We start from the raw sequence: 27090 nt of genomic DNA, 5'->3' as shown, positions 1-27090 counted from the left end.
ACGGGTTTGTCCAGACACTTAAAACTACAATGAAATAGTCTTGGTCATGGGTTGTTTTTTTCTTATTAAGCTATCACCCTCGGCCTTTCTTCTTTAGTCATTCCTCTTTAAAGAAACTGACAGTGTGTGGAGTTTTCTGTTGAAAAAATGTTATTCATAACATATCTACATTCTTCAGTAGAAGGAAAAGAAATACTTCATCATGAAAAATTTGGTAAGCTTTTTAATGGCAAGATAGTGATGCTGAGCTACATTTTTTGATTTTATGCCCAGGCATTAGGAGAAGGCACCATGGACAGGATTTCATTGAATGAGCACTAATTTTAAGCAGGTTAACCAATATCCTTCTTCTTTTTTTGCAATATATTTTACAGGTTTTCAATCTCTAAATAATAATAATCACACTGAAGGATTACTCTTAAAAGGTATTCTTTTAAAAAAGGAATCTGTAGCCCTCCAAATGTTGCTGAACTACAATTTCTAAAACACAAATAAAGATGCCAACAAAATGATGAAAACCTGCCTCCCTTCCTTAAAATTATAAACTTGAATATGCAATGTATTTTTGGATTCTAGTTAATCAAGGATGTATCTAATTATGCTGAGGTAACTACTCTCTGTATCATAAGTCATCTTGTTAAAACATAAAGAATTCAGATATATAAAGAGCACCTTCTTGTGCATAAATATTCAAAAGCTTTTGTTGCACTTTATAACTTTAATGCACTTATTTGTTGAAGGACAGTTCCAGCAATCCTCCACCAGCCTGGACAATAGTTGAGAGTTGTTCATTCATTCTTGTGACAGAGGTGCTTTTCTTTTTCCATGTCTTTGTGCTTGGATCAATACATGTATTATAAATAAAAGATAAAGTCAATCAAAACCAACGAATAGTTAAGTCAAATTTGAAAACTGAGGTCTTTGAAGTGCAGCAATACTGCTATTCATTGTCAAATAGCATGATAGAAAGGGAAACTTGAAAAGAAAAACTTGCCAGTCAATAATCTTATTAAGCTGTTTCTTCTGGTGCCTTCTCAATATTTTCAGATCCAAGACAGTTCCTCTATCTGTTGAAAGCTAATGACTATTTTCCATAATTATTCTAAGAAAAATGTTACTCTCAAATCTGCCTTGTAGTTTCTTAGTTTTTTTCCCCCCCGAGAAAAAAAAATAATTTTTTTTAAACTTTATTCTCAGGGTGCTTGACATTTTCTTCTGCATTTCTTTTAATTGAATTTACTTTATTGTTGCTGATGAAGGATGCTTCTTTTCTCTCACACATCTTTCCGTAATCCTGAAATAACCCTGGATGTCCACATTTTCCAATCTGACAAAGCTCAGTGGAGTTCTCTCATGATGTCTTCTTCCCTTAGAATTTAACTGAAGCATGGAAAGACAGGGAAGGCTGCAGACCAGTGAAGATATTATCGGACAATGAAAGAGAGGACATTCACATTTACTCCTTGGCCATCCTGCAATGAAGTAAATCTAAGAATATCACATTCCAACCATGAGACTTTTGTCAAAATCCAATTATCCTTTGAAAGAAATTTCAAACGCAAAGTTTCTTTCATTAAGAGAACTGATAGGTAAGAATTGTAGAAAAAAAATTTGGCATGGAAATTTTTGCATCTTTTGAAAGAATACAAAATTAATTATAACTAGTATGAAAATGGCTAATCACAACTATTCTACATTCTTTACAAAGGATTTCTATATTAAAACATCAGTCTTACCAAATAAGCCCATCAACATGCAAATTACAGATCAGTATCTTCCCCTTTGTCCCTCCTGGCTCTGCTGTTGAATGGGTTATGGGAAGGGAACAATAGAAATCACAGGAAAATAGGTCTGCAAGAACTGTTACACAGAAAAATCTGTATCACACAACAGAGGTTCAAACAGAAGTTCTGTTTGCACATGCATTGCAGGTTTTGCACATGTATACAGGTAGTCCTCAGGATACAACCGGTCACTTAGCAGCTGTTCAAAGTTATTGCAGGTTGCTATATAAACCTACATAAAAAGGAATCAGCTTCTTGCTGCTGGCTGTATGCTGCGTAGGTTGTGCTCTAGCTGGCCGAACTTTTTGAGTTGAACTTTTTCTTCAGCTCCTCAATAAAAGCAAGATGCAAAAATATTTTCTTTGCTTGCTTGCTTTCTTGTCTCTGCTCTTCAGCTTGGTAGTTATTCATTATGGTAAGTAACTTACTGGTTTTGTCACCCTTTTTCTAGGCATGCAGTAAATTTAACAAATGAGATGGTTAAAAAAGATTGAGATTGGAGGGCAGAGGTGGAATTTAGTTCCAACATTAATGGGGAGGGGGGGCAGATCAACAAGTCTGTTCCTCCCCCTGCTTTTTGATATTTTATTGAAGAAATGTGGGTTTCTGAAGGAGGGAGAGGTTAAGCAAGGAAAATATTTGGGGGAGCTCTTCCTGGGTTTCCCCCAAACCCTAGCAAGAGCCTGGAGATATTTACAATCTCACGCTGGCTAGCTGTTCAACGAATCTGTTCCTCTGCTGGCTTTTTGATGTTTTCTTTATTGAGCATGACTTAATTGGCCAAACACTGAGACTTGTTTGAAAGCCTCTCTAGCAATGGAATGTGGCACTCGGCCCTATTCTAGCTGAATTCTTTCCCCGTTGGGATGTTTTGGGGTTTACAGAGCTTTTTGCTGCTTGTCTTCCTCCTTTATGGACCTAGCTCAAGCTCCATTAGTCTGAGGACTACCTGTAACTAGCATAAAAATGTAGTTTGACAAAGAATTTCCTAGGCATTTAACTGGAACTTCTGATCCAGCATTACCCAAGGACATCTGAGTTGTTCCTTCTTGGAACTTTTTTTCTTGGATGAACCGTTAATGAAGACAAAGAGACACAGCACCACTATAAATGGAGTAATTGCCAAATAAATCCTACTTCTGAAAAAGGGCTTCTGATGAATCTTATTAAGCATTAGTGAGGAAATAACATGAGCAGTATTAGTTCCCTTTGGTGACTCTTTCCTCCCCCTGATGGGAGAAAGCAAAGGGAAGTTGAAAAGTAAATTGTTGTGTCTCAAGAACAAGAAGCAGGAGAAGACAAAAATCAAAGAAGACTAAGCTAGCAAAGAACAGACCAATCCAAGCAGAGAATAAAATGTAGTGCAAATCCAAGTTTAGACAAGTAGACAGATATGGTTGTTCAGTAGGGTAACTGAATCAAAGGATTTTCTTCTCCCTCTGCACTATTTTCTTGTCGTGTATCTTTCAGATTCTCCACCAATTATCTTTATTTATCTGTTGAATTGTTGCGTGCATATGAAATTGCTTTGAAAGTTCAATATTCTAATAAACAATATACAATAAAACATTTTAAAAATTGTTAGATTTATTTGCTGCCTATCTCGCCATGAGGTTATTCTGGGCAGCTTACAACAATAGAAACAGAGAAATGAAAAGAAATGTAAACATAACAATAGCAAAATAATGAAACAATAAAATAAACAATGAAATGAACAATGAAAAAATAGTGCTATAAGAAGATGGTCTGGGGTGAAGCAGGAAACGCAGAGGTGGGGGCATGCCATCAATCCAGCAGCCACCTCCAGTAGAGAACTCCCCCATTGGGTTCCCAGGCCAACTGGCAGAGCCAGGTCTTCAGGCTCTTGCAGAAGAAAAGGGTGGGGGCAGATCTCACCTTGGGAAGGGGGGGGATTTAAAATGTTCCATGTTCCTATATTAATCATTTCTCACAATTAGCTAATTTACTTACATTATTTCGGGATGACAATTGTAATGCAACATAGTTAAAGGGCTACGAAAAATACTTCTGGTTGATATCTAACTACAATATCTTGAGACATTGTGGAAACTCAAAATCAGTGTAGGGAAAGGTCACTGGATTCTCTCATGCCTTGGTACTAATAGAAATTCATCTTAGCTCATATTTGTTACAGAGAATTAATGTTCCTATTATCTACTCCTCTCTTCAATAAATGCAGTGCTCAAATATAAAACCTGGATAGCACTGCTTAGTTTAAAGGCTCTGGCTTTCAGTAAGAATTAGATTACAGAAAGTTGTAAATTGTACCTAATTAGAATTTTCTTCTGCAAACTCTTAAAACTTTCCTTCAAACTCCTCTTTTCCTTCCCACTTTGTAAAAATCTTATGGTTATTTATTGATCAGCTCAGGCTGTTATGCAATATTGGTTGATATCAATGGATGGACAAAATATCACAACTCAGGAAATCTTTCAGTAATGACTGGACATATTTTGCAACAGCATTTTCAAATACTGTACAGGTAGTCTTTGACTTAGGACCGGTTGTTTAGTGGCCAAGGTTATGATTCTCCAAAATGACCCAGTTCTTAAGTTCTGACAGGCCCCCCCCCATCATGTAACAGCACTTCATGTGCTTGGCCCACATTTTATAGCCATTTGTACCATCCTGCAGTCACACAACCGTGATTTACATTTTTGCCAAAAGCATTTACTTCCAGTTTTTGGCAAAAATATCCCATAGTGAACAATGAGTTTGCTTAAAAACCATGGTGATTCACATAACAACTGACACAAAAAAGGCTGTAAAATTGGGTGAGTCACTTGGGTGACCTGCTTTAGGACTGTCATGACTTATGCCCATAATGGACATAATGTTTGTAAGTCAAGGACTACCTGTATGTCACTTTTTTCCATTCTTAAAATGAATGTAAATATATATTTATTGAGAAATTAAAATGAGGCAAAAATGCTTCCTGTTTTTAGTATATCAATCCTGATTATCAAACCTATTTGTTTCATCTTTATCTTTGCACGCTTGATTCTATTTTGGTCATGTGTATGCGAGGCTGCAAAAATCTAGATGCTCCCTTTGCTATGGTCTAATAGATATCTGGTTTTTCATAGACCAGATATGATAGTACTGTATAACTGAATTTTGAGAATATATAGCAGATAAGTAGAAAGCTCGCTAAGAGCTTATTTTCATACTGGCTTTGTTCAAATGATACACTTGCCATGACTGCACAGTTGGCCTAACTATAAAGCATACAGAACATAAGCTAATCACATGGATTGGATTCACAAATACTAGTCAATAAAGTACTTGGCTAATTTGTAGTTCTAGGTCCTTAAAAAAACAGCTAGCAGGTAAATTTATATCACTTCCTAGACTGAGTATGATTACATGTTACTTTTTCTTCTAGTGCCCTCCTCCTAGCGTTAAATAGAACCCACAGATTTAAATTCAAAACTTTATTTCAGAAGTTTAAAGCTACTGCATTATGTTTACAAAACTTCAGACAGATGTGAATGTTAATAATAAAATGAATTATCCAAAAAGCTCAACTCTACTTTGATTACTCTGAATTGTTAAATAACAAATGATCAAAAGACAAGAATTAACTTTTTTAAATGTCTCAAATGTGTGTATGTGTGTATACACACACACAAAAATTGACAGTGAGATGATGCACAAATCACGCTGAACTACAATGCTGTTAAGAGTTTGGATTAGCCAAGCTACTGTTTACAAACCATGGCTATACAGACCATACTGCAACACGTGAACCCAACCAGTAGTACCGTATATGTTTTTATAGAAGCAGGTAACATAGACGATTCCTATTTTAATAGTGCTCCCTGGATGAAAACTTGCTTAACATAATCTGAGACTTTCTTCTTAGCTGAATATATGGGTTGAATTATTAAACTATGATCAACATAATTAGAAGTAAATCTTATTGCATTAAGTAAGACTTACTTCCTGTATGCATCTGCAGATTTACAATGCTAATTTTGTTTTAGAGACCAAACATAGAATATAAACAGTGTTGAAGACAGGAGCAAAAAGCAGTGTGGTATACTTTATTTTGATATTTTGAGCCATTCATTCTCTCCCGGCTCACCCACCACACAGGGTGGCTGTTATGGGGAAAATAGGAGACAGGAAAATTAGGAATGTTTACTACTTTGAATCATATATTAAAAAAATGGGGATAAGAATAAAAACCTTTAAAACAATCTTCAGCAGCTACAAATTCCAAAAGAAAATACTATCCACAAAAACCTTTCTTTGAAAATAGTGTTGGCAGAGACAATGATATCAATCATTAGAAATTATAAAATTATTCCTTTATTAAAGAATTTAAAATATATCTTTGTTTTGTAAATATTAAGAATATTCTTTTTCTTCTTGAAAAGTCATAGAGATGAACAGCTATGCTTATTTTATTTAGGAACCCAGCTGTGGGTTATATCTGGATAAAGAGGTGAATTCATGGATAAAATTTTGATCAAATATTTTTGTCCTTTTTTAATATGGAAAACTGCTTTTAATTGTTGGTAAATTAATTTACTGAGAAAGCTACAGAGATACAACTTTAAAAATTGTTTACATTTTGTAAATGCTGACATCACATATTCAAGAACTTTGAACCAAGTGATATAAACAGGGATTATGAATGTAACATTGACATGGGGTATCAATTAGACCAACTGAAATGCAGAAATCAAACCCAGGTCTTAGAAAACAGATGAAACTGTTGGTTAGGAGCTGCCTAGATATATAGCTGGGTTTATGCTGCCATCCAAGAGGGAAGCCCCTTTTATATATTAGAAGATGAAAGGTAAGGAGCCGACCAAGAGGCAGTGGACAACCACCATTTAAACATTGAGGGATGACACATTTGATTAGCTATGGAAGAATCAGAAAGACAGTGACAAATAGAAGAGCTGCTTCTAAAAAGTGTCACAATACAAGAAAGCGATGCAATGCATGGAGTGGTGCCAATTACACTATCATCCATGAAATATTGCATTGGTTATGTACTACATGTAGTTCAACATCAGCTCTGTAGAGAACTCCCAAATCCGCTATTGATTTATAGATTTTCTACTCTGTAGGAAGTGAGTGGACCTGGGAGGGATAATCTGGCATCCTTTTTGGGCCAATGATTACATTTGGAACTTGAAAACACACTGTAGAGCTCCCATAAAATCAGCATGTTTGGTCACAAAACACCCTTTTACCCTTTTAATGATGACATTACTCCCAAGACACTCTCAAGTTTGCATTTTTTTTCCATAGGCAAGCAGAAACATTTCTGAAGAAAAAATCTTGGTTGCATCCATGCACTATTTATATTTTCTAATCATTATATAGGGATAAATTAGAATTATGTTAACAAAATAAAATCAGTCAGAGGAATATTAAATATTATGAATATTAACAGAAGAATTCCCAGGAAGTTTGCTGTCTGGTCCTGACATTAGATACTGAAAAGTTCTATATTAAGATTTCTCCAAGCCTGATATTTACTAAAAGGCAAACCAATAATAGTTTCCTCATGCAAAGCAGTCACAAAAGATAATTTTTACTCACTGCCACTTCTTGTATATATATATTTAGAAGATAAGGAGTAAGTCTGTATTTTTAATTTACTTTGTTCTTTGTTAAAGCAAGATTTGACTGCTCTTTAGAAGGCCAGATCCTGAAGTTGAAACTCAAGTACTTTGGCCACCTAATGAGAAGGAAGGACTCACTGGAGAAGGGCCTAATGCTGGGAAAGATTGAGGGCAAGAGAAGAAGGGGATGACAGAGAATGAGGTGGCTGGGTGGAGTCACTGAAGCAGTAGGCGTGAGCTTAAATGGACTCCAGAAGATGGTAGAGGACAGGAAGACCTGGAGGAACGTTGTCCATGGGGTCATGATGGGTCGGACACGACTTCGCAACTAACAACAACAACAACAAAAGCAAGATTTGAGTACGTATTTGATAACAAAAATATATAAAACAGATCGATGTCAGTTCTGTTTTGCCTCTTGCCTTTAAATTAAAATTTTCAGAAAAAATTTATTTTAACAAAAACCTGCATAATATTCATGAACTGTTTAATCTATAAGGATCCTTCTGCAATAATTAAATAACTTAATTTAATTATCTATTGATATTCTGGCCAAAATTAAGTAAATATGATTAGACATTGGATATAATGCCTGTTCTCTCCTACCGACACTAATATTTGTCTCCATCCATGTGTTAGTCCCAACTATAGTTGGTACAGCCTTCATTAGTGCTATGCATTAGTGTTATTGCAACTTTCAGTATTTTCTAGCTAGAGTCCATAATAATTCTTGGAACTGCAATCAACATTTACATTGTAAATGTTGTACGTAGACTGTTACTGTGAGCATGAATTTTTAACAAAGGTTGCAAATAATTTAGAAGCCAACTATGAGGAAACATGGCCTGAGTTATAATAATATATCAGTGTTAAACCAAAATATAGGAAGGAAAGGAAAATGTTTTCAGGAGATGGATAAAGGTGTATGGCATCTCCCAAGGCTTTTAGGAACTGGTAACGTGGGCAACTTTGATGTTGTCGGTGAGCTAAGCACTGCAGAGTTTAAGTCTAGCATATTAAGAAGGGTTGGGCATGGCAGGAATTTGGGAAACCACTTTCACTTTTCAGCAATCATGATCATTGTAAACTGCAAGAGTTGAAAAAAAAGGACACATACAATTTTGGAGCTGGAGATAGTGCCTCTGTTACAGATTTTAATAAAAATAATAAATCCCTGTTTAAATATTTCCAACAAAAGTTAGGGAGACTTGGGAATGCATTGTTTGATGGCATGCTATCAGTTTGAAACATGATCCTTAATCTGTAATACTTCTTTAAAAACAAAAGTGAGAAAGCACACACAGAGAGAGAGAGAGAAAGAGAGAGAGAGAAAAAGAGAGGGGAAACCAAAAGTGCTGATTGCATTTATTCTCTGCATGGATGGTCCTTGGTAAGGGCCTGCAAATATTTAACACACTAACCTGTTCAACATTCAAATCACATTAAGATCAGTGAAATGTTAATCCTTCTATACAAACAAAAATGATAATAATATCAACAACAAAAAAAGACAAGTCCGTGAGAGAAAAAAAAATCTAAGTTAACAATGGCAGAATGCTACCAAGACAACATCATAAAATATTAACTGAAGCAGGAGTTAATTCACACCACATCTTAGCAAAGCTCATCACAGACTTTCAAAAATAATATTGCTGTTTTATTTTTAAACTTTGGGTTTGGGTGTCAGGTTTTCCAGTAGGATGTGCTAATTCAAAAATGCTAATGCAGAAGCATAAGACCCCACCTGGTAAGATAATATATATTTTAATTCCTCTGAATATTACTGCTGACTGACACCCATCTGCTGGGGATCAGCTTCGGCCTCGTCTTCTTCCACATCTGCATGATATTCTTCAAAGGCATCATCTACATCTGGAAGCCCCAATAGCTATTTGTAAAGAAGGAAGAAATAAACTATAAGTGTAATATGAAATAATGACATGAGAAGTATAATTTATACTCAAGAACATACCTGAAAAAATATTTGTGGAATGATATATTTCAATTTAAAATGAAAAGAAGTGTCAAGTAAGTGGCTTGCAGACACTGATTTAACACTTTTCATTTATAGGAAGCAAAACTAGACTAGATTCTATTTGAAGGCACTTCCAGACAAATAGCCTTTCTCTCTCTGAATCTAGCTTTTAATAAAATGAAAATGAAAACTATTTTGACCAGTTTTGGAACTCTTTTGAATAGAAAGATGAAAGACTGGCTAAGTCACAAGTGGCGGAAAAACATCAAAAAGAACCCATGAACTTGCTTGCAAAATTTCAACATCTATTAGTTAATCAAGGCTTCTAAAATCTAACTCTGTAACTATCTGTTTCAGAAAAAGTTAGCCGAGAAAGAAGGCAAAGATGGCATGGTTGAGGGATGTTTGCAAGAAAACAGATAATTTGGTAAGTGACTAGTCACAGCATAATTTTATCAGTATGCTTCATCTCACTCAAGGAATTTTACCCATTACGAAGAATTTTAAAATATTTGTTAATTCAGAAGCTGCAGCCAATTCTAGTTCTCTGAACAGACATTCTAAGTAAAATACTTAAGTCTGCAAACACACTTGTTTGTTCTTAATTTGTACATTCAAGGACATTTTAAAAATCTCCATATGAAAAAATGCAACAGACTTAGAAACCTATTGCTGCTGAATTATTGGTAAATCTGAAGAGGCTTCAGATATCAAGAGAAATATGAGCATTTCCAGATGAAAGATGTATAATTGGCCTTCAAATTATAAGCACTGAAGTTTGCTTGAAATATAAGAAAAAAGATGGAATATATGTTTAAAAGTACAGTTATAAAAAATAGAAAGCCCAACACTGTAACTTTTTTGATTCTATACTTTTAAATTAAAATTCAATTGAAGAAAGAGACTGAATATATGCACAAATGTCTTTTCAATGACAGCATCAGAAAACCTCCATATGGAAACATCCCTGAAAATAAATATCCCTGAAAAACCATTGAAATTATCAAATTAAAACTATATTAGTCTAATACTCTAAATCTGTATAAAATAGCTACATATATTTTGAGCTGGGGAACAAAAAGTTAATCCATTGTTCTACTGATAGCTATAACTATATCCTACTTGAATTTTTAAGTTTTCCATGAAAATTAGAATATGTAAATATTCTGAAATCAACATTTAACTTATATTTGTGAAGTAATTTGCAATTCAAAACTTGATTGCAAAAATTCATGACTACATTGGGCCAATTATACACAAAATGTGTGTGTTGAATTCATTCATATAAAAAAAAGAAGTCATGATTGAAAAATGAATAATAAAAATTAGTGTTGTTTATTTCTCAGTCTTGGCTTCTTTTGTATGAATGACAGATTAGGCAGCCCAATGTTTCTTGTTCTTTTTAAATGAAGCTGCTGTTTTTATTTACATAAAAAACACTTTCAAGTAAATGTGCTTATAGTTATGTTTATATTGACAAGTCTTTGAAGTCTTGCTTAAGTACTATTTTCAATAATTTACATGATTTTGAATCATAAAATCGTATCTAAAAGTTACACATTCTGGGCCAAAGTTTATTTTCCTGCATTTGTTTGTCTCACACCAATCTACTAACATAGGTAGGATCATTTGAGGAATTATAAGACTACTTACCTTCCATGCTATTTGTACCTGGAAAAGATTTTATTATTTTGGAATAAATAAACCACAAAGAGCTAGAAAATTATTTTGTTAATCTACTTTGACTGTTTTTAGAAGTATGGAAGGATAAAAAAATGAAGTAAACTTTTTTAAATGATTCAGCATGTACATTTTTTCTCAGTTTACGAGGAAAAACAGTGTTTGTTCATCTATTTCTTCTGGTGAAAGTCAATATACCTATGTTATGAAATTCCATTAAAATAGTAGAAAATAGTTTCACTATAGAAACCAATATAGACATCCTGTCTGTAGTTCTTCAGACCCAACATTTACCCAACTTCACAATTTCCCACTTGGCTGGGGAGTCAGTATGGTTCATCTCTGCCCCAGCAGGGAGTCTGCAAAATGGAAGACCAGAGATGGAGAAAATAAACTGATGCTGTTGAAAATAAACATTTATTTTTGTGTGTTTTGCCAGACAGCTTAAGAAGTAGAAGAAATATATCATGTTCACCTAGTGTACTGGATCTAAACTATTGGAAAAGAAAATGTGCACTTACAGGTCTAAATGATTTGAAGACTTTTTCCAGAATTTCATGTAGTGTCTTTTTACCACAAGAAGAAATGTAGTCCTGAGCCAACTGCAGAAAAGGTAAGCAGTCCTCACTTTCACTCCAGACATGCTGAAAGACAAAGCAAGGGTGATGAACCAGAAATGAAAAATGACAACATAAAATGTTATTTGAAACTCTGAAAGAGGAAGATGATATTCTGATGCTCTAGATGTTGCTGAACAACAGGTCCCAGCAACTCTAGTCAGCATGGCCAATAGTAAAGGATGCTGGAAGCTGTTGTTCAGCCATACCTGTAAGGTCATAGGTTCTAATATGATCTACGGAGAGTATCATGAAGAAAGAAGTTAAAACCCTGGCACTATGAATCCCCCATCCCCAAATCCAACCTTCTCTAGTTTACTATTACTATATTATAATTACATTTAAGTCCTACCTTTTCCATGCATAACAGCTGCTATATACACACAGGAAATGCAAAAAAGATATTTCTGCACATGTAGACTATTGTGTGATAAGAGAATGTATACCTTTCACTTATGCACAGGGCTTTTTTTGTCATAGAATGGAGTTCCGGCACCTTTTTTGGATGGAACCTTGTAGGGTAGGCAAGGCGGGTTGTATGACGTGTGTGAGTTCCGGCACCTTTTTTTTTTCTTCTTCAAAAAAAGCACTGCCTATGCAACATGCAAACTCTTTCCTTGTCCATAACATAGCAGATGGACAGGAAACGACCAGGTTCAATGCACAACATTGGCACTGTCAAGCAACTGCCAAGGACTCTCAGCCAAACCCCAGAGCCTCTTGAACCTGCTGATGCTCCTTCTGTTCTTAGCAGTTGAATGCCTGTCCTGAGTGAACAAGTTGTAAGAGTTTGATATTTCTCTTGGCCTTTCCATTTAGTCCCCATTAAGCAAAAAGTGCAAATCAACTTTAAGTAATGAGTAATGCAATTAACTGGAATACTTAATTAAATTACAATTGCAGGTAGAACAAGTGTGGTGCAGGGGAAAAAAAACCCTCCTAAGCCAGTGACGTGCTAAGAGATTTTGTCTATTCACAACAAAACTGATTGTGGACCATTATTAGTTACAAAGCACCAATTTATCAGAAGATGATTGACTATTCCACTCATCATAACACTCTAATTGTCATTCCTTTTTGTTAATTTTTAGCAATTATTCATGCTTCAAACATTGGGCTACAATTGCCATATTTTTTATTTTTTTTAGGAAAGCTCCATGATCTTAGTTTGAACTTGCAATTGCAAATCATTTTTTAAAAAAAATCTAAAATGCCATGCATGGCAATAAATTTGAAGGGCACCAATGGAGATAGATCTTAAAGGCACACATTTTCAAAGACTCAACCCAAGTTTAAAAAAATGAACTTGTTTAGTCAACCTGTAGATTAAGTATTTCAATAAGATCATACTTCCTAAGCTAGCACCTTCAAATATGTTGAATGATTTGATATGCTGGCTAGGAATTTTTGCACATTATGGTTTCCAAACACTAAGAAATACAATTTAACAATGTTTTTTCAGATCTTGTATCAATACATCAAATAACAGCTCAGATTTTAAGATGCTCTAGTGCAGCGGTTCTCAACCTTCCTAATGCCGCGACCCCGTGACCACACACGTACCCACGTGACCCACACGCACGCACCCACGTGATCACACGTGACCCACACGAACGCACCGTGACCACACGTGACCCACACGCACGACCACACGTGACCCAGGAGCATAGAGATGGCTCTCCTGCTTGAGCTAGGGCGACCCCCTCAGCCGGCCGAATCTCGCCGCCGGGAAGGAGAGAGAAAAGAATGGGAGAGGGGACAGGAGAGGGGGAGAAAGGGGGGTAGAATTTAGAAAAGAAAAGGAAAGAAAAAGAAACTTTTGTGCAAAGCTGGCAATCGCGGAGCAAGACGCCCGTTTGGTGTGGAGGCAGGCAAGCCCAGGCGCTGCTGGGCGGCCATGGCAAGCGGCAGCGAGGACGCAGGCCGACCACCGGCTGTGCCACCAGCTGGCCCAGTCCAAGGGAGGTAAGCACCCGCCGGGCCCCACGCGCGCCAGCAACCCTCCCTGCGCCCGCTGCTGCTCCGCTAGCCTTACCTTGGCCACTGCACGTTCGGTGCGGCGGCAGGCCCAGGCGCTCCTGGGCGGCCATGGCAAGCGGCAGTGAGGACGCAGGTCGACCACGGACTGTGCCACCAGCTGGCCCAGCCCAAGGGAGGTAAGCACCCACTGGGCCCCACACGCGCCAGCAACCCTCCCTGCGCCAGCCGCTGTTCCGCTAGCCTTACCTTGGCCACCACACGTTCGGTGCGGCGACAGGCCAGCAGGCCCAGGCACTCCTGGGCGGCCATGGCAAGCGGCAGCGAGGACGCAGGCCGACCACTGGCTGGGCCACCAGCTGGCCCAGCCCAAGGGAGGTAAGCACCCGCCGGGCCCCACGCGCGCCAGCAACCCTCCCTGCACCTGCCGCTGCTCCGCTAGCCTTACCTTCGCCACTGCACGTTCGGTGCGGCAGCAGGCCGGCAGGCCCAGGTGCTCCTGGGTGGCCATGGCATGTGGCAGCGAAGGCGCAGGGCGACCACCGGCTGGGCCACCAACTGGCCCAGCCCAAGGGAGGTAAGGCACCCGCTGGGCCCCACGCACGCCAGCAACCCTCCCTGCACCTGCCGCTGCTCCGCTAGCCTTACCTTGGCCACTGCACGTTCAGTGTGGCGGCAGGCCGGCAGGCCGAGGCGCTCCTGGGCGGCTACAGCACGCGGCAGCGAGTGCGCAGGGCGACCACCAGCTGGGCCACCAGCTGGCCCAGCCCAAGGGAGGTAAGGCACCCGCTGGGCCCCACACATGCCAGCAACCCTCGCTGCGCCCGCCGGCCTCCCACCTCCCACCCCTGGCCCTCTTTTACTTACATTTAGGAGTTGCTCAGCAGGGAGGGGTGGAAACATCCAGAAAGCTCGCCTTAGCTGCAGACAACTTGCAGCACCGTTTGCAGACTGGGACTTTTGGCGGGCTCAGCAGGACAGAGACAGCCTGGACAATTCCTATTGGCTTTTGAAAGCCAATAGAATTAGACTCTTTTAAAGAGAGTCTATTCTATTGGCTTTCAAAAGCCAATAGATTCTATTGGCTTTCGAACGCCAATAGAATAGAGTCTCTTGAATAGAGTCTATTCTATTGGCTTTCAAAAGCCAATAAAATAAGAGGGAGTAGCACAGCTAAGGAAAAGGGAAAAAAAAATAGGAGCAGCGGTTCTCAACCTGTGGGTCGTGACCCCATTTGGGGTCGAACGACCATTTCACGGGGGTCGCCAAACAACGCAGTCCACCATTTTTTTTCCGCCATTTTTTCCCCTTTTCCTTAGCTGTGCTACTCCCTCTTATTCTATTAGCTTTTGAAAGCCAATAGAATAGACTCTGTTCAAGAGACTCTATTCTATTGGCATTCGAAAGCCAATAGAATCTATTGGCTTTTGAAAGCCAATAGAATAGACTCTCTTTAAAAGAGTCTAATTCTATTGGCTTTCAAAAGCCAATAGGAATTGTCCAGGCTGTCTCTGCCCTGCTGACCCCGCCAAAAGTCCCAGTCTGCAAACGGTGCTGCAAGCTGTCTGCAGCTAAGGCGAGCTTTCTGGACGTTTCCACCCCTCCCTCCTGAGCAACTCCTAAATGTAAGTAAAAGAGGGCAGGGGTGGGAGGGGGAGGCCGGTGGGCACAGGGAGGGTTGCTGGCGCGCGTGGGGCCCAGCAGGTGCCTTACCTCCCTTGGGCTGGGCCAGCTGGTGGCCCAGCCGGTGGTCGCCCTGCGCCCTCGCTGCCATGTGCCATGGTTGCCCAGGAGCACCTGGGCCTGCTGGCCTGCCGCCACACCGAACGTGCGGTGGCCAAGGTAAGGCTAGCGGAGCAGCGGCGGGTGCAGGGAGGGTTGCTGGCGTGCGTGGGGCCTGGCGGGTGCTTACCTCCCTTGGGCTGGGCCAGCTGGTGGCCCAGCCGGTGGTCGGCCTGCGTCCTCACTGCCGCTTGCCATGGCCGCCCAGGAGCGCCTGGGCCTGCCGCTGCACCGAACATGCGGTGGCCAAGGTAAGGCTAGCGGAGCAGCGGCGGGTGCAGGGAGGGTTGCTGGCGTGCGTGGGGCCTGGCGGGTGCTTACCTCCCTTGGGCTGGGCCAGCTGGTGGCCCAGCCAGTGGTCGGCCTGCGTCCTCGCTGCCGCTTGCAATGGCCGCCCAGGAGCGCCTGGGCCTGCCGCCGCACCGAACGTGCGGTAGCCAAGGTAAGGCTAGCGGAGCAGCGGTGGGTGCAGGGAGGGTTGCTGGCACGCATGGGGCCCGGCGGGTGCTTACCTCCCTTGGGCTGGGCCAGCTGGTGGCCCAGCTGGTGGTCGGCCTGCGTCCTCGCTGCTGCTTGCCATGGCCGCCCAGGAGCGCCTGGGCCTGCCGCCTCAGCGAACGTGCGGTGGCCAAGGTAAGGCTAGCGGAGCAGCGGTGGGTGCAGGGAGGGTTGCTGGCGCGCGTGTGGCCCGGTGGATGCTTACCTCCCTTGGGCTGGGCCAGCTGGTGGTCCAGCCGGTGGTCAGCCTGTGTCCTCGCTGCTGCTTGCCATGGCCACCCAGGAGCGCCTGGGCTTGCCTGCCTCCGCACCAAACGGGCATCTTGCTCCGCGATTGCCGGCTCCACACAAAAGTTTCTTTTTCTTTCCTTTTCTTTTCTAAATTCTACCCCCCTTTCTCCCCCTCTCCTGTCCCCTCTCCCATTCTTTTCTCTCCTCTCCTTCCCAGCGGCGAGATTCGGCCGGCTGAGGGGGTTGCTCAAGCTCGAGCAGGAGAGCCATCTCTATGCTCCTGGGTCACGTGTGGTCGTGCGTGTGGGTCACGTGTGGTCACATGGGTGCATGTGTGGGTCACGTGTGGGTCATGTGGGTTTGTGCGTGTGGTCACGTGGGTGCATGGGGTCTCGCGGCATTAGGAAGGTTGAGAACCGCTGCTCTAGTGTGAGTACTCTTATCACTGTTGTCTAAATGATCATCCAAAAAAATAAATCTAACCAAAGATGATCAAGCCAAGCTTTGGCAGACTATGAACCACTGAATCCTAGAGTTAGAGAGCAAGTGCCAACAGTGCCTCTCAGTGTGTCCGCATTCTCTATGGGCTGATCAATCTAATAAAAGTTCAGACACTATATCACTTAATGTCTGGAAAATCAAGGGAGGACTTATTAGCATGCATCATGAGAGAGGCCAAGCTTTTTCAACACCTGGCATCACTTCAAAAAAACAAGACCTCTGTGGGAGCAGTTTCAACACTCAAGAAACCTTCCAGACGACAGCAAATGGAACATTTTAGTTGCATTGTTCAGTAGTCTAGCTTGGCAAAAAGTGTGTGTGCAATAAATATTATATTTCAACTGATAACGGTTTGTATAAAAATAGAGGAGCAGAAGGAACGATAAAAATTACAAGGTTGGATTATTCTATTACATCCTACTATCATTATTTCTTGTGATAGGGCCTATACAGTATTATGCATTTGCCATCCAGTTCACAATGGAGCTTAAATATTTTAAGCAGATTTTCTAGAATTCATATTGTTTGCCTATTGGTGGATTAAAATTTTATTGAGTTAACTGGTGGTGCAGTGGTTAGAATACAGTATTGGAGGCTACTTCTGCTGACTGCCAGCAGTTTGGCAGTTGAGTCTCAGCGGCTCAAGATTGACTCAGCCTTCCATCCTTCCGAGGTCAGTAAAATGAGGACCCTGATTGTTGGGGGCAATATGCTGACTCTGTAAACCTCTTAGAGAGGGCTGTAAAGAACTGTGAAGCAGTATATAAGTCTAAGTGCTATTGCTATTATGTTTATAAGGTGTCTAGAGACATTAGGAGTGAATAGAATAACATCTGTTCAATAAAACAATCACTGATGGCTCATCTACACCAAGAAAACCAGTAGAACTAAATATGTGCAAGTAAAATAAAGATAGTTTGCTTTTTGTTGTTGTTGTTTAATCTTTCATTGCCTTTTCCTTTCTCAGTTTATTTTCCCCAATCTATTGAATTTTAGATTGTAAGATTCTCAGACAGGGATTGTCTTTTTATGCTTTGTAAAGCCCATTGACGGATGAATGAATAAAAATTCACATTGGAAAAGGTTTCATTATAGTTCTGTAGAAAGCTGAAAAAGAAAAATAGTAATTAATCTACACTTGAAAGAGGAAGAAAAACAGCAACATGCAGAACTGGATATTTTAAAGGGTTAGAGTGAATCTTCTGGATTCCCAGATATAAACAAGGGCATAAATTATACCACCATCACCCCATCTAAATTGTATATTAGGACATTTATTTAAAGGTTCATAAACTAAACTGAAACTAAAGCCATGAATTCCTTCCTTCCCCCCTACTGTAGGATGGTATAAGTCAGGGGTCAGCAACCTAAAATGGTGAAAGAGCCACTTGGACCCATTTCCCTCACAAAAAAAAAAACCTGGGAGCCGCAAAATGTGCGCATGCACGCGCGCATGCGCACACACGCACACACACGCAACGGGGCTTGATTGAAGAGTGGAGCCTAAGGCGACACATCCAGCTCTGTTATGGACGGCTCTGCCGTCCTGGCTTCACCTCCCCTCGGAAAAGACTGCTCTCCACCCTTTGCTGAAGCGGCGAGTGGGGGGGGGGCTTGCCTTGGGCACGGCAGGGCTGCTGGAGGCTGAGGCCCCCAAAGGTGCGGACCAGGCTATCTTCCATAGCAGCGGGAAGGTGACCGCGGGAGCAACCGCCTGCTCATCTCCCCCGGCGGTAACTGCGGAGCCATCTGGTGGTGTTTATACGGCCCTCCACGTGACTGAGATAGGCAGCGCTGCCCCACTCCGCCCAGCCCTCATTTCCCCGGAGCAGAATTGGGGCCGCGCCAAAGGAGCCGGCTGAAAGTGGTGCCTTGAACTACCCCTCCGAGGACGGCGCTTGGGAGGAAGGCCGGAGCGCGGCACCCTTGCCAGAGAACTAGTCAGCCCCACTAACTAACATGTGAACACCACGCTAAGAACGGCCCTGCCTTAACTAAGTTCAATCGGAAAGGAAAGTTCCAATCCGATGGAGGCTCCTGCAAAGTCAGCTCGGTCATTGGGATCACGCAGTTCAGTGGGCTTCACACTCCCCCCCCAAGCTATTAATTCAGAACCAGGCAGCGCTTGGCTTGCAATCAGTTGCACAAAACAGGTGGATAGGATTGCAGCCAACGATAGTAGGACGTTAGAGCCACCAACTCTGGTCTCCACCCGGGCGGGCAGGCGAGCAAAACCCCAAAACCTTTTGCGTTCCTTTGCAAAGAGAAGACGCCGGTGGCGCATGGTGTGGGGGGGGAAGACAGCTCCGGAGGGAGGCAGCCACGCAGCCAGAAGCCAGCGGTCCTAGCGGAGCGGCACAGAAGACCTACTGGTTGGTGTGGGAGGCTCCAGCATTGCCAGTGAGCAAGGCCTGGCGTCTGCAGCCCAGTTCCGTGCCCCGACGACCAGCTGGACCGGCTTTCACTGTTTCTTTGCAAACAAACGCAAAAGGTTTCAGGGTTTTGCTTGCCGCTTAATTTGTGCTGCCCAGCGTCTGCCTGCCTGCCTGCCTGCTTGCAGACCTCCGACGAGGAAGGGGCTTCGTACGTTAACGAGTCTCGGGCAGGGTTTTCCACGACGAAGGGACCGTCCTCGGCTCAACCGTTCGGCCCTTTTGGCTTCCAGGCCTCCCAAGGGAGGACGACGCCTCGACGTCACGGACCGGCACCCGACTCCCCCTTCCCCCACCCCCCATGGGCCCCGGATTTTTCAGGAGGTCCTGTCCGTCGGGCCCGGCCCTCTTTCCCCGGGTGCAGGAGAAGGGGAGGCGCAGGCTTTCCACCCGGGCGGGCAGGTGTCCACAGGCCAGTTCTGCACCCCGACGACTAGCTGGACCGGCTTCATTGCTTCTTTGCAAACAAACGCAAAAGGTTTCGGGGTTTTGCTCGCCTGCCCGCCCAGGTGGAGAGCCTGCGCCTCCCCTTCTCCTGCACCCGGGGAAAGAGGGCCAGCCCCGAGCCTGTCCTGGAGGACCTTTTAGGCCCCGGATACCCCCCACCCCTCCCCCCTCAGCCCACAGCCAGGCACTGCAGCTCCGCAGCAGGAGGGAACCCTCCGGACCTTCGGTTTTCCCGGCTTGCCAACGAGGCTTGCAAACTCGGCTCCTGCCAGGGAAGCAGCACCTTTTGGGACAGGCTCTGAGCAATTGCATGCTTCGGGGAAGGAGCACGGAGGTCTGCAAGCAGGCAGGCAGGCAGGCAGACGCTGGGCAGCACAAATTAAGCGGCAAGAAAAACCCTGAAACCTTTTGCGTTTGTTTGCAAAGAAGCAGTGAAAGCTGGTCCAGCTGGTCATCGGGGTGCGGAACTGGGCTGCGGACACCAGGCCTTGCTCACCAGCAACGCTGGAGCCTCCCACACCAACCAGTAGGTCTTCCGTGCCGCTCCGCTGGGACCGCCGGCTTCTGGCTGCGTGGCTGCCTCCCCCCGGAACTGTCTTTCCCTCCCCCGGCATCTTCTCTTTGCAAAGGAACACAAAAGCTTTCGGGGTTTCACTCACCTGCCCGCCCGGGTGGAGACCAGAGTTCGCGGCTCTAACGTCCTACTATCGTTGGCTGCAATCCTATCCACCTGTTTTCTCCAACCGATTGCAAGACGCTGGGCAGCACGAACTAAGCGGCGGCAGGAGGGATGTGGGGCCTTGGCTTGTTGCTTATCAAGAACGTGCTCAGTTCGTGCTGCCCAGCATCTTGTTCCGCCGCCGCTCAGGCCCCTTTTTCGCTGCTGGAAACATGCCGCATTAGCTGGCACCGCAGGGGGGTGGTCCCATGGCAACGCAGACAGTCCGGGCCGTGCGCCACCGGTGTCTCCGGCCGCGAGCCACAGGAAATATCCGGGCCCAAGTTGTCTGCTGCAAGGACACCCCGCCCACGGCAGCGCCGCCAAACCGCTTTCTATGCTGCTGGCGTCCCCGGGCTGGAACCGTGAAAGCCAATCCAGCTGGTCGTGGGGGTGCGGAACAGGGCCGCGGAGGCCAAGCCTTGCTCACCGGCAACACTGGAGCTTCCCACACTGACCGGTAGGTCTTCCATGCCGCTCCGCTCGGACCGCCGGCTTCTTGCTACAGGGCTGTCTCCCTCCGGAGCTGTCTTCCCCCCCTCCCGTCTATGTTGAGCCCATGGCGAACAGCGTCCTACAAACCAAAGAAGTTGAACCAATCAATTCAAACTTCTTTCGTGAGAAGTTTGAATTGATTGGTTCAACTTTTTGAGTCCTACTTTTTTGGGGGAGGGCACTGCACGTGGCTGGGAGCCGCAGGAGACGGCTGAAAGAGCCGCATGCGGCTCCGGAGCCGCGGGTTGCCGACCCGTGGTATAAGTAGACATCTTAGTTTGATATAGGACAAGTTCAATACTTTTTCTAAATCAAAAGCTGTGATTAATAGCCAGAATCTCATCCTGAAATTAAGCTGCAGTTCAAGACTTGTCCCTTAATAACCTAGGACAGTGGTGGCGAACCTTTTAGAGACTGAGTGCCCAAACTGCAACCCAAAACCCACTTATGTATCGCCAGGTGCCAGGTGGGCGTGGCCTACTGAGTGGGCGTGGCTGTGGTGGTCATGGCAGACTGGGTGGGTGTGGCCAAGGTAGGCGTGGTCACCTTGAAGTTGCTCGTGGGGAGGGACACCTGTGGGGGCCGGGCAGCATTGGGGGAGATCCAGGTGGATCTGGCAGGTGGGGCAGGAGGCTCATCCTGCGGGGTGAGACGAGGCAAGGCGAGGCAGGGCAGGGGTGCCATTGTCACAGGGCAAGGCGAGGCAGGGGCCAGGGTGGCTGCTGCCTGACACCATCAGCCCCCACACACAGAGGCCAGCTAGTGCATGGGGGCCGACAGTGTCCGTTAGCAGCCCCAGCCTGCCAGCCCCTCGACCGGCACATTCTGGGGCTCCGCAGCCCGCCACCAGCAGTTCAGAGAAGCCGCCTCTGAGCTGGACGGACGGCCAACAGCTGAGGAGGCGATGCATGGGTCGTGGCCAGAAAAAGGAGAGCATGTGAAGCCAGGAGGTATGGGATGGGGGGGGAGGGAAACCAGCCGTGCTGGGATACATCCGGCCATGTGGGTCCTTGGTGAGTTAATGGGCAGCTGGTTGAAGAGGGACGGTTGCCATCTCGGGCATGGCACACATGCCCACAGAGAGGGCTCTGAGTGCCGCCTCTGGCACACGTGCCATAGGTTCGCCACCACTGACCTAGGAACTTAGCACTCAAGTTCTGACAACAGAAAAAAGAAAGGAAAGCATCATGGATTATGAAAAGATGGATGAAAATCTGCAAGCTAACAGTGAATGAGATGGGAAGATAAGTGATAAATGTACAAGGGTTAAACACATTCACAGATGCTGAAAGAATGGAAAATTTAATGGTATATTATTGAAATAGCACTAGGTTAATATGTGTAGAACTAGTCACAGAATTAGTTGAAAGTTAGTAAAGCCTTGGACAAGAAAATTCAATGTATTCAGCATTGAAACAAAAAGTATTTAAATCACTCTCTTTAAATGAAGGTAAAATGGTCATTTCGCTCTTGCCCAGAGTGTTTTCTGGCTTTCCTATCTAATTCTATAGCCCTGAGATTTCCTCAAGGCCTATCTGAATAGCAGTTAAGGTCAACCCTACATGAAATTTTCAAGAACAGCCAAAAACAGTTAGGTGCTGATTTTATATTAAGAGAGAAAAGTAGTGCTCTTATTGAAGTAACAGTACCCACAGTTAAATACATAAGGCTGCTAACTAACAGAGAGAGAGAAAAAAGGAGGGTAGTTTTGCTTCACCATAGCAGCTAAAAAAGAGTAAGCAAGGTTAATTTTTTTCCCTTCAGTTAAAAACAAAACTGTATACTTAACTAAACAGAGCAGTTTCATGCCAAACTCCATTGAAAAAGGTACTACTGCACTAACCCAAACCTTCTCAAAAGGAAAAAAAAATCCAAACACCACTGTGAATCCACTAAGGCCTCTAAAAAGCTCTATCCCTCCTAACCCCACTGACTCACTGCTTCTCCCAGATTCTGATGTTTTTATTTAAGAATCAAGCTACCCCAGAGAAGCATAACACCCTCGGCTCTTGTAGAATTCAACTAGAGTAATTTCAGTTAACTAGTTGCATATTTCCAAACAGAAGCTCACTAAGAAGCACTCACTAGATAAAATCATGCTATGATGACACTATTATTATATCAAATTCTATATAAGCTCTGCTCCATTACTTTTCAAAAGGCCCAATATCATTGAGAATTTTGTCATAGCATTTTTTTTTTCACAGTAATACTCAATTCCACAGATAAATCTCTTTTTAGGATTTAAGAATTCTAACACTATGTTAAATTAATTTGCAAGGCCACAAATTATACTAAATGTCAACAAGTCAGAGCCAGTCAAATTCTTTAATTATTTTTCCACTATCTGTTACATAATGAGTATTTAACTATTAGGTTTTCCTTTTTACACTTCTTTAATTAATCTGCATTTGTTTCAATAAAATTTGGTACACAATTTCCTTTAATCTTAGAACCAGACTTGGCCTTTTTATTCCCATGTCAATAGTTGCATTTCAATAAGCAAGCAATGGTATGCAACAAAATTTAAATTTGATTTAACTACAGTTAAAATTAGAAACATTTTTAAAAGACAATAGCTCATGTCATGTAATAATCTTCATATCTTTTTACATTAAAGACTAAAATTCCTGAACCACCTTTGGAGATTTTCTGGCAATTATATCCAATAAGTGGACAGGCCAGATGTGGCCCATAAGTCATAGGTAATATACATCCACACAACAATCATGTAAGGTACATTGGACAAAAAGATAGTGACTTTTCTAAAAAAAACCAACCCCATATTGTCAATATAGTGGATTTGTTAGACTGCATCTAAATCTGAAGACCTACATTGATTTATACCAAGAACTTGCAACCTTCTAGATCAGGGGTAGGCAACCTTGGCTCTTTTATGACTCGTGGACTTCAACTCCCAGAATTCCTGAGTCATAAAAGAGCCAAGGCTGCCTACCCCTGCTCTAGGTATTGTAATACACCCTTCAAAACTGGCCACTCCACTGTCATTCAAGGTAGCAGGAAAAACTTAAATATAAAAAAGACATACAGTGGATTCCTATTGCATTTATTTCTGCAGCAATCTCTAGGTGGCCAGTTTTCAAAGTCTACAGAGATTTTCAATTGTCAAGACTCCAGGTCATGGTTATCTCAAAGGTGCTTTTTCAAAAAGGCCACTGGGCTTTGTTTTTTTCGTGAAAACGTTTCGCTTCTCATCCAAGCTTTGAAAAAGCACCTTTGGAATTTTTAAAGTCTGTTTTCTAATTCAGCCCTTAATGGTTTTTATTATAAAGTTTATACTTAGCTTCTGAAGTGGAACATGCAACTGAAATTAAAGGCAGACTAATGACCAGAACAGCAACTCTTTCCTTTTTACCCCTCCCTAAAGAAGAGTTCTGGGGAATCGAACTTTGCAATTATTTTGTGATCCTGAGTTAGCTTAATATGGGTTTTATATTTTAACTTTCTAATTTGACTGGAGAATTTGGGTTAATGCGTAGATTAGCAGCTATGGAGCAAAATATACGGTAACTTGCCTTTTTCTGCTATAGGTTTGCTTTTTACCTCTATTATTGTAAGAGAAAGGGTGAGACACTTGCTACTTTGGCAAACTAAGACATGCTGTTGGCAGAAAGTAGCTATCTCCTGCCTGTGTCATGCTCTACAGGCAAGCAGACATGGTTGAGGAAGGCATGTCCCATCCTAAAACCATTTATTGTTTAGAATACTAAAGGCATAAAATCAAAAGCATTCTCCCACACAGGTTCCTTCAGAAAAAATCTTGGGGGGGGGAGAGGGAATATACATTGTTTCCCTCCCTCTCCACCAAAAGTCACCAAGTCACCAACTGATGTATGTGTGGGGAGGATATTTACCATCTTCATCTTAATGTGGTCTAGAGCTGGAAAAAGAGATAAGTTTTAATAAGATGACTAGACTGCGGAGGTTTAGCTTTCTGGCAAAACGTCTCTGGCCTTGCTCAAATATTATAGGCAGCTACATTCAAAGTGACCTAACCACCATTAAACTCCATTCAAAAGTAGTGTGAAAACAGGCATGGCAAGAATTGTGCCATGTAAGGCATAGGAAATGTGAGTTTTCTCTTTCTTTGGTCTACTGTACGAGATCCCATTACAATCACCGATCAGCTGCTTTTCAGGCTGATCCAGTTCTCTGCCCCAAGGATCAGTTTGAGACCTAGTGATCAAATAGGGTGAGCTGAATTTGAAAGGCCTAGACTTGCTCCCTATCAAAAGCAGACACTTGAAAACAGTACCCAGGATTTGAAGTGGAGGCGGTAAATTCATGCTAATCTAAAGTGGTCAATAAGTGCCAGGCTGATCACACTCTGTAGAAGTCATTGACCAATTGTTAGTAAAATGAGTCAGATTGTATCCATGGCAAAACCTGTTTAGGGAGAAAACTCTTATTTTGATATTCAAGAATAGCTTAAACTTTAAGCTACCACAGTTATGTGCCAGGCATCAGATGAAAATAGAAAAAGGAGGTTGCTAGGCCATGCTTGTGCTATGATAACTGCAAATGGAGAAAATCATGCATTGAGTAACACCTGGGAACTCTTAGCTCTTCAGATAATATTCAGTATTCTTGATAACTAATCATACTGCCTATTGATGCTTCCATAACATACTAAACCAGTAACAGCTAACCAAGTAGTTTGGCCCAGACTGTTAAACAAACCAAGGCCATGATTGAAAATGTTATGGAACAGGGTAATAAAGTACTTGGTTAACAGAGTAAACCAGTGTTTCTTAATCTTGACAACTTGACAATATGTGGACTTCAATTCCCAGAATTCCTCATTCAGTCATGCTGAGGAACTCTGGGAGCAGAAGTCCACATATTTTCAAGTGGCCAAGGTTTAGAAAACCAGAATAAAATATGGTTTCCTTAGCCAAACTATGGTGAACTCAGTCAATATCTGAAATTCCTTTTCTCAAGGTAACCCAGATATGCTTCTACTTCCAAAGCTCAAGTTACGTACTGGTGAAAACAATGCACTCTACATAACCCGAGACCCTCCTCTGGTACTTTGAAAGAACAGCCCTGAGGGGAGACAAATGCTAACCAGAATTTAGGATATCTTCTGAGAGAAGTAACAGTCCTTAGCAAACAAGAAATGTTGTTTTTCACATGCTGAATGGATGAGGGAGTGGGAGAAATCACAGTAAACGGTTATGTTAAGCTGACACAATAGGCCATGATGTATACTATACCAAAACACACACTTCACCATTTAACCTTCTAGGGCCAACATGAATAAAAAAGGCAGGTGACATTTCCACTGTGTTCTGGGGGGCGGGGGGAGGAGGGAGAGTGTGGAATTATGCCTTCCTAGACACCCCAAAAATGATCCAGAGTAAACAGGGCAGCGGTCCCTCTTCTAACCCATGGAAGGTTCTTCCATCTTCCCTCCCACCCGGTATGGGGGGGGGGGGGAATAAAGGAAAAACGTCTCTCCTCCGCCATCTCCGCAAAAAGCGGGGAAAAGAGGAATGGGACTTGAAAGAAATCAAAAACCGCGAGCAGCCTCCCCGCTCCAGCCTTTTGCCCCGGCCAAAAAAAAAACGCTGGTTCCCGCTCGCTCGTTCACCCACCTCCTCTTCCTCTACTTACAAAATTGTCTTCGCATCCGTTCTCCGGGCATAACACATAAAAAGAAACGCCCGGGTCTGCGTAGAAATCCATCCTCCTCTCGGTCTCCTCCGTGGCAATAAGCTCGAAGGGGGTGTTGGAGCACCATTTATCCGCAACGTCAGCCAGCTGCTGGAAATCCATCCTCTTCTGTACTGGCGGCTGCCTTCAGCCTCCTCCTTCCTCGTCGGCGTGTGACTGTATCCGATTCTGCTCCCCTCGCCCGCTAGGAAAACGGGCAGTCGGCCCTTCTGTGGGCAGGGAAAAGGAAGGGTTACTGGGGGCGGGGGTGCTTCAGGCCAGGGGCCTCCTTTGCACCCTGAGTGATTGTTGCCGCTTATTGGCTTAACATTACTTGATAACTTCCATATATTGTTTACATACTGGGTGTAGAAGGCTGCTTGGCTCTGTCTGTCTGTCTGTCGCTCGCTCGCTGTTTCTTCCCCGCCTCCTCCTGCTGCTGCCGCCTTTTCCTCTTCAGTGGCCGCCTAATATAGGCTCAGGGCAGCTGCGCTAAATTCTGTGTGGGGGTCAATTAACGGGTGTGGGTAAAAGCTGGATTTTGCCGGATCCTACTTGGATTTTAAAGGATCCACCCGTTTCTTCTCAAACCCGAGTCTTTCTGTTAAGCTCGCGAGCCACATCCACCTCTCCACCTGCTTGAAGGCCCCTCCTACCAACTCGCAGGATAG

At 43.2% G+C, this 27090-nt stretch overlaps 1 protein-coding gene across 2 annotated transcripts; it reads right to left on the bottom strand.

Annotated features, from left to right (window-relative positions):
• Positions 1 to 205: 205 nt before the first annotated feature.
• On the bottom strand, positions 206 to 26852 carry MTURN (maturin, neural progenitor differentiation regulator homolog). 2 transcript variants are annotated; one of them, XM_015823183.2, is made up of 5 exons: positions 26783 to 26852; positions 26381 to 26649; positions 11567 to 11689; positions 9135 to 9278; positions 206 to 1472 (listed from the first exon to the last, which is right to left on the bottom strand). In XM_015823183.2, the coding sequence occupies exons 2-4, from the start codon at positions 26540 to 26542 to the stop codon at positions 9171 to 9173; spliced, it is 393 nt and encodes a 130-aa protein (XP_015678669.1). In that variant the 5' UTR covers positions 26543 to 26649; positions 26783 to 26852; the 3' UTR covers positions 206 to 1472; positions 9135 to 9170. The 2 variants fall into 2 exon arrangements, with proteins under 2 accessions (XP_015678669.1, XP_015678677.1); XM_015823191.2 differs by having other exon boundaries at positions 206 to 1405.
• Between the last annotated feature and the right edge of the window lie 238 nt (positions 26853 to 27090).

This window comes from Protobothrops mucrosquamatus, unplaced genomic scaffold (assembly GCF_001527695.2).
Source record: "Protobothrops mucrosquamatus isolate PMUCROS unplaced genomic scaffold, P.Mucros_1.0 scaffold_177, whole genome shotgun sequence".
Taxonomy (NCBI): domain Eukaryota; kingdom Metazoa; phylum Chordata; class Lepidosauria; order Squamata; family Viperidae; genus Protobothrops; species Protobothrops mucrosquamatus.
This window is presented reverse-complemented; position numbering and strand designations above follow the sequence as displayed.

What these genes read in the sequence shown, in the direction of transcription:
- MTURN (XM_015823183.2), bottom strand. Translation starts at nt 26,542, where the DNA reads ATGGATTTCCAGCAGCTGGCTGACGTTGCGGATAAATGGTGCTCCAAC. An exon ending in ACGGATGCGAAGACAATTTT is followed by an intron (nt 11,690 to 26,380) that starts GTAAGTAGAGGA and finishes TTTGTCTTTCAG; the next exon opens with CATGTCTGGAGTGAAAGTGA. An exon ending in TCTTCAAATCATTTAGACCT is followed by an intron (nt 9,279 to 11,566) that starts GTAAGTGCACAT and finishes CTTTACAAATAG; the next exon opens with CTATTGGGGCTTCCAGATGT.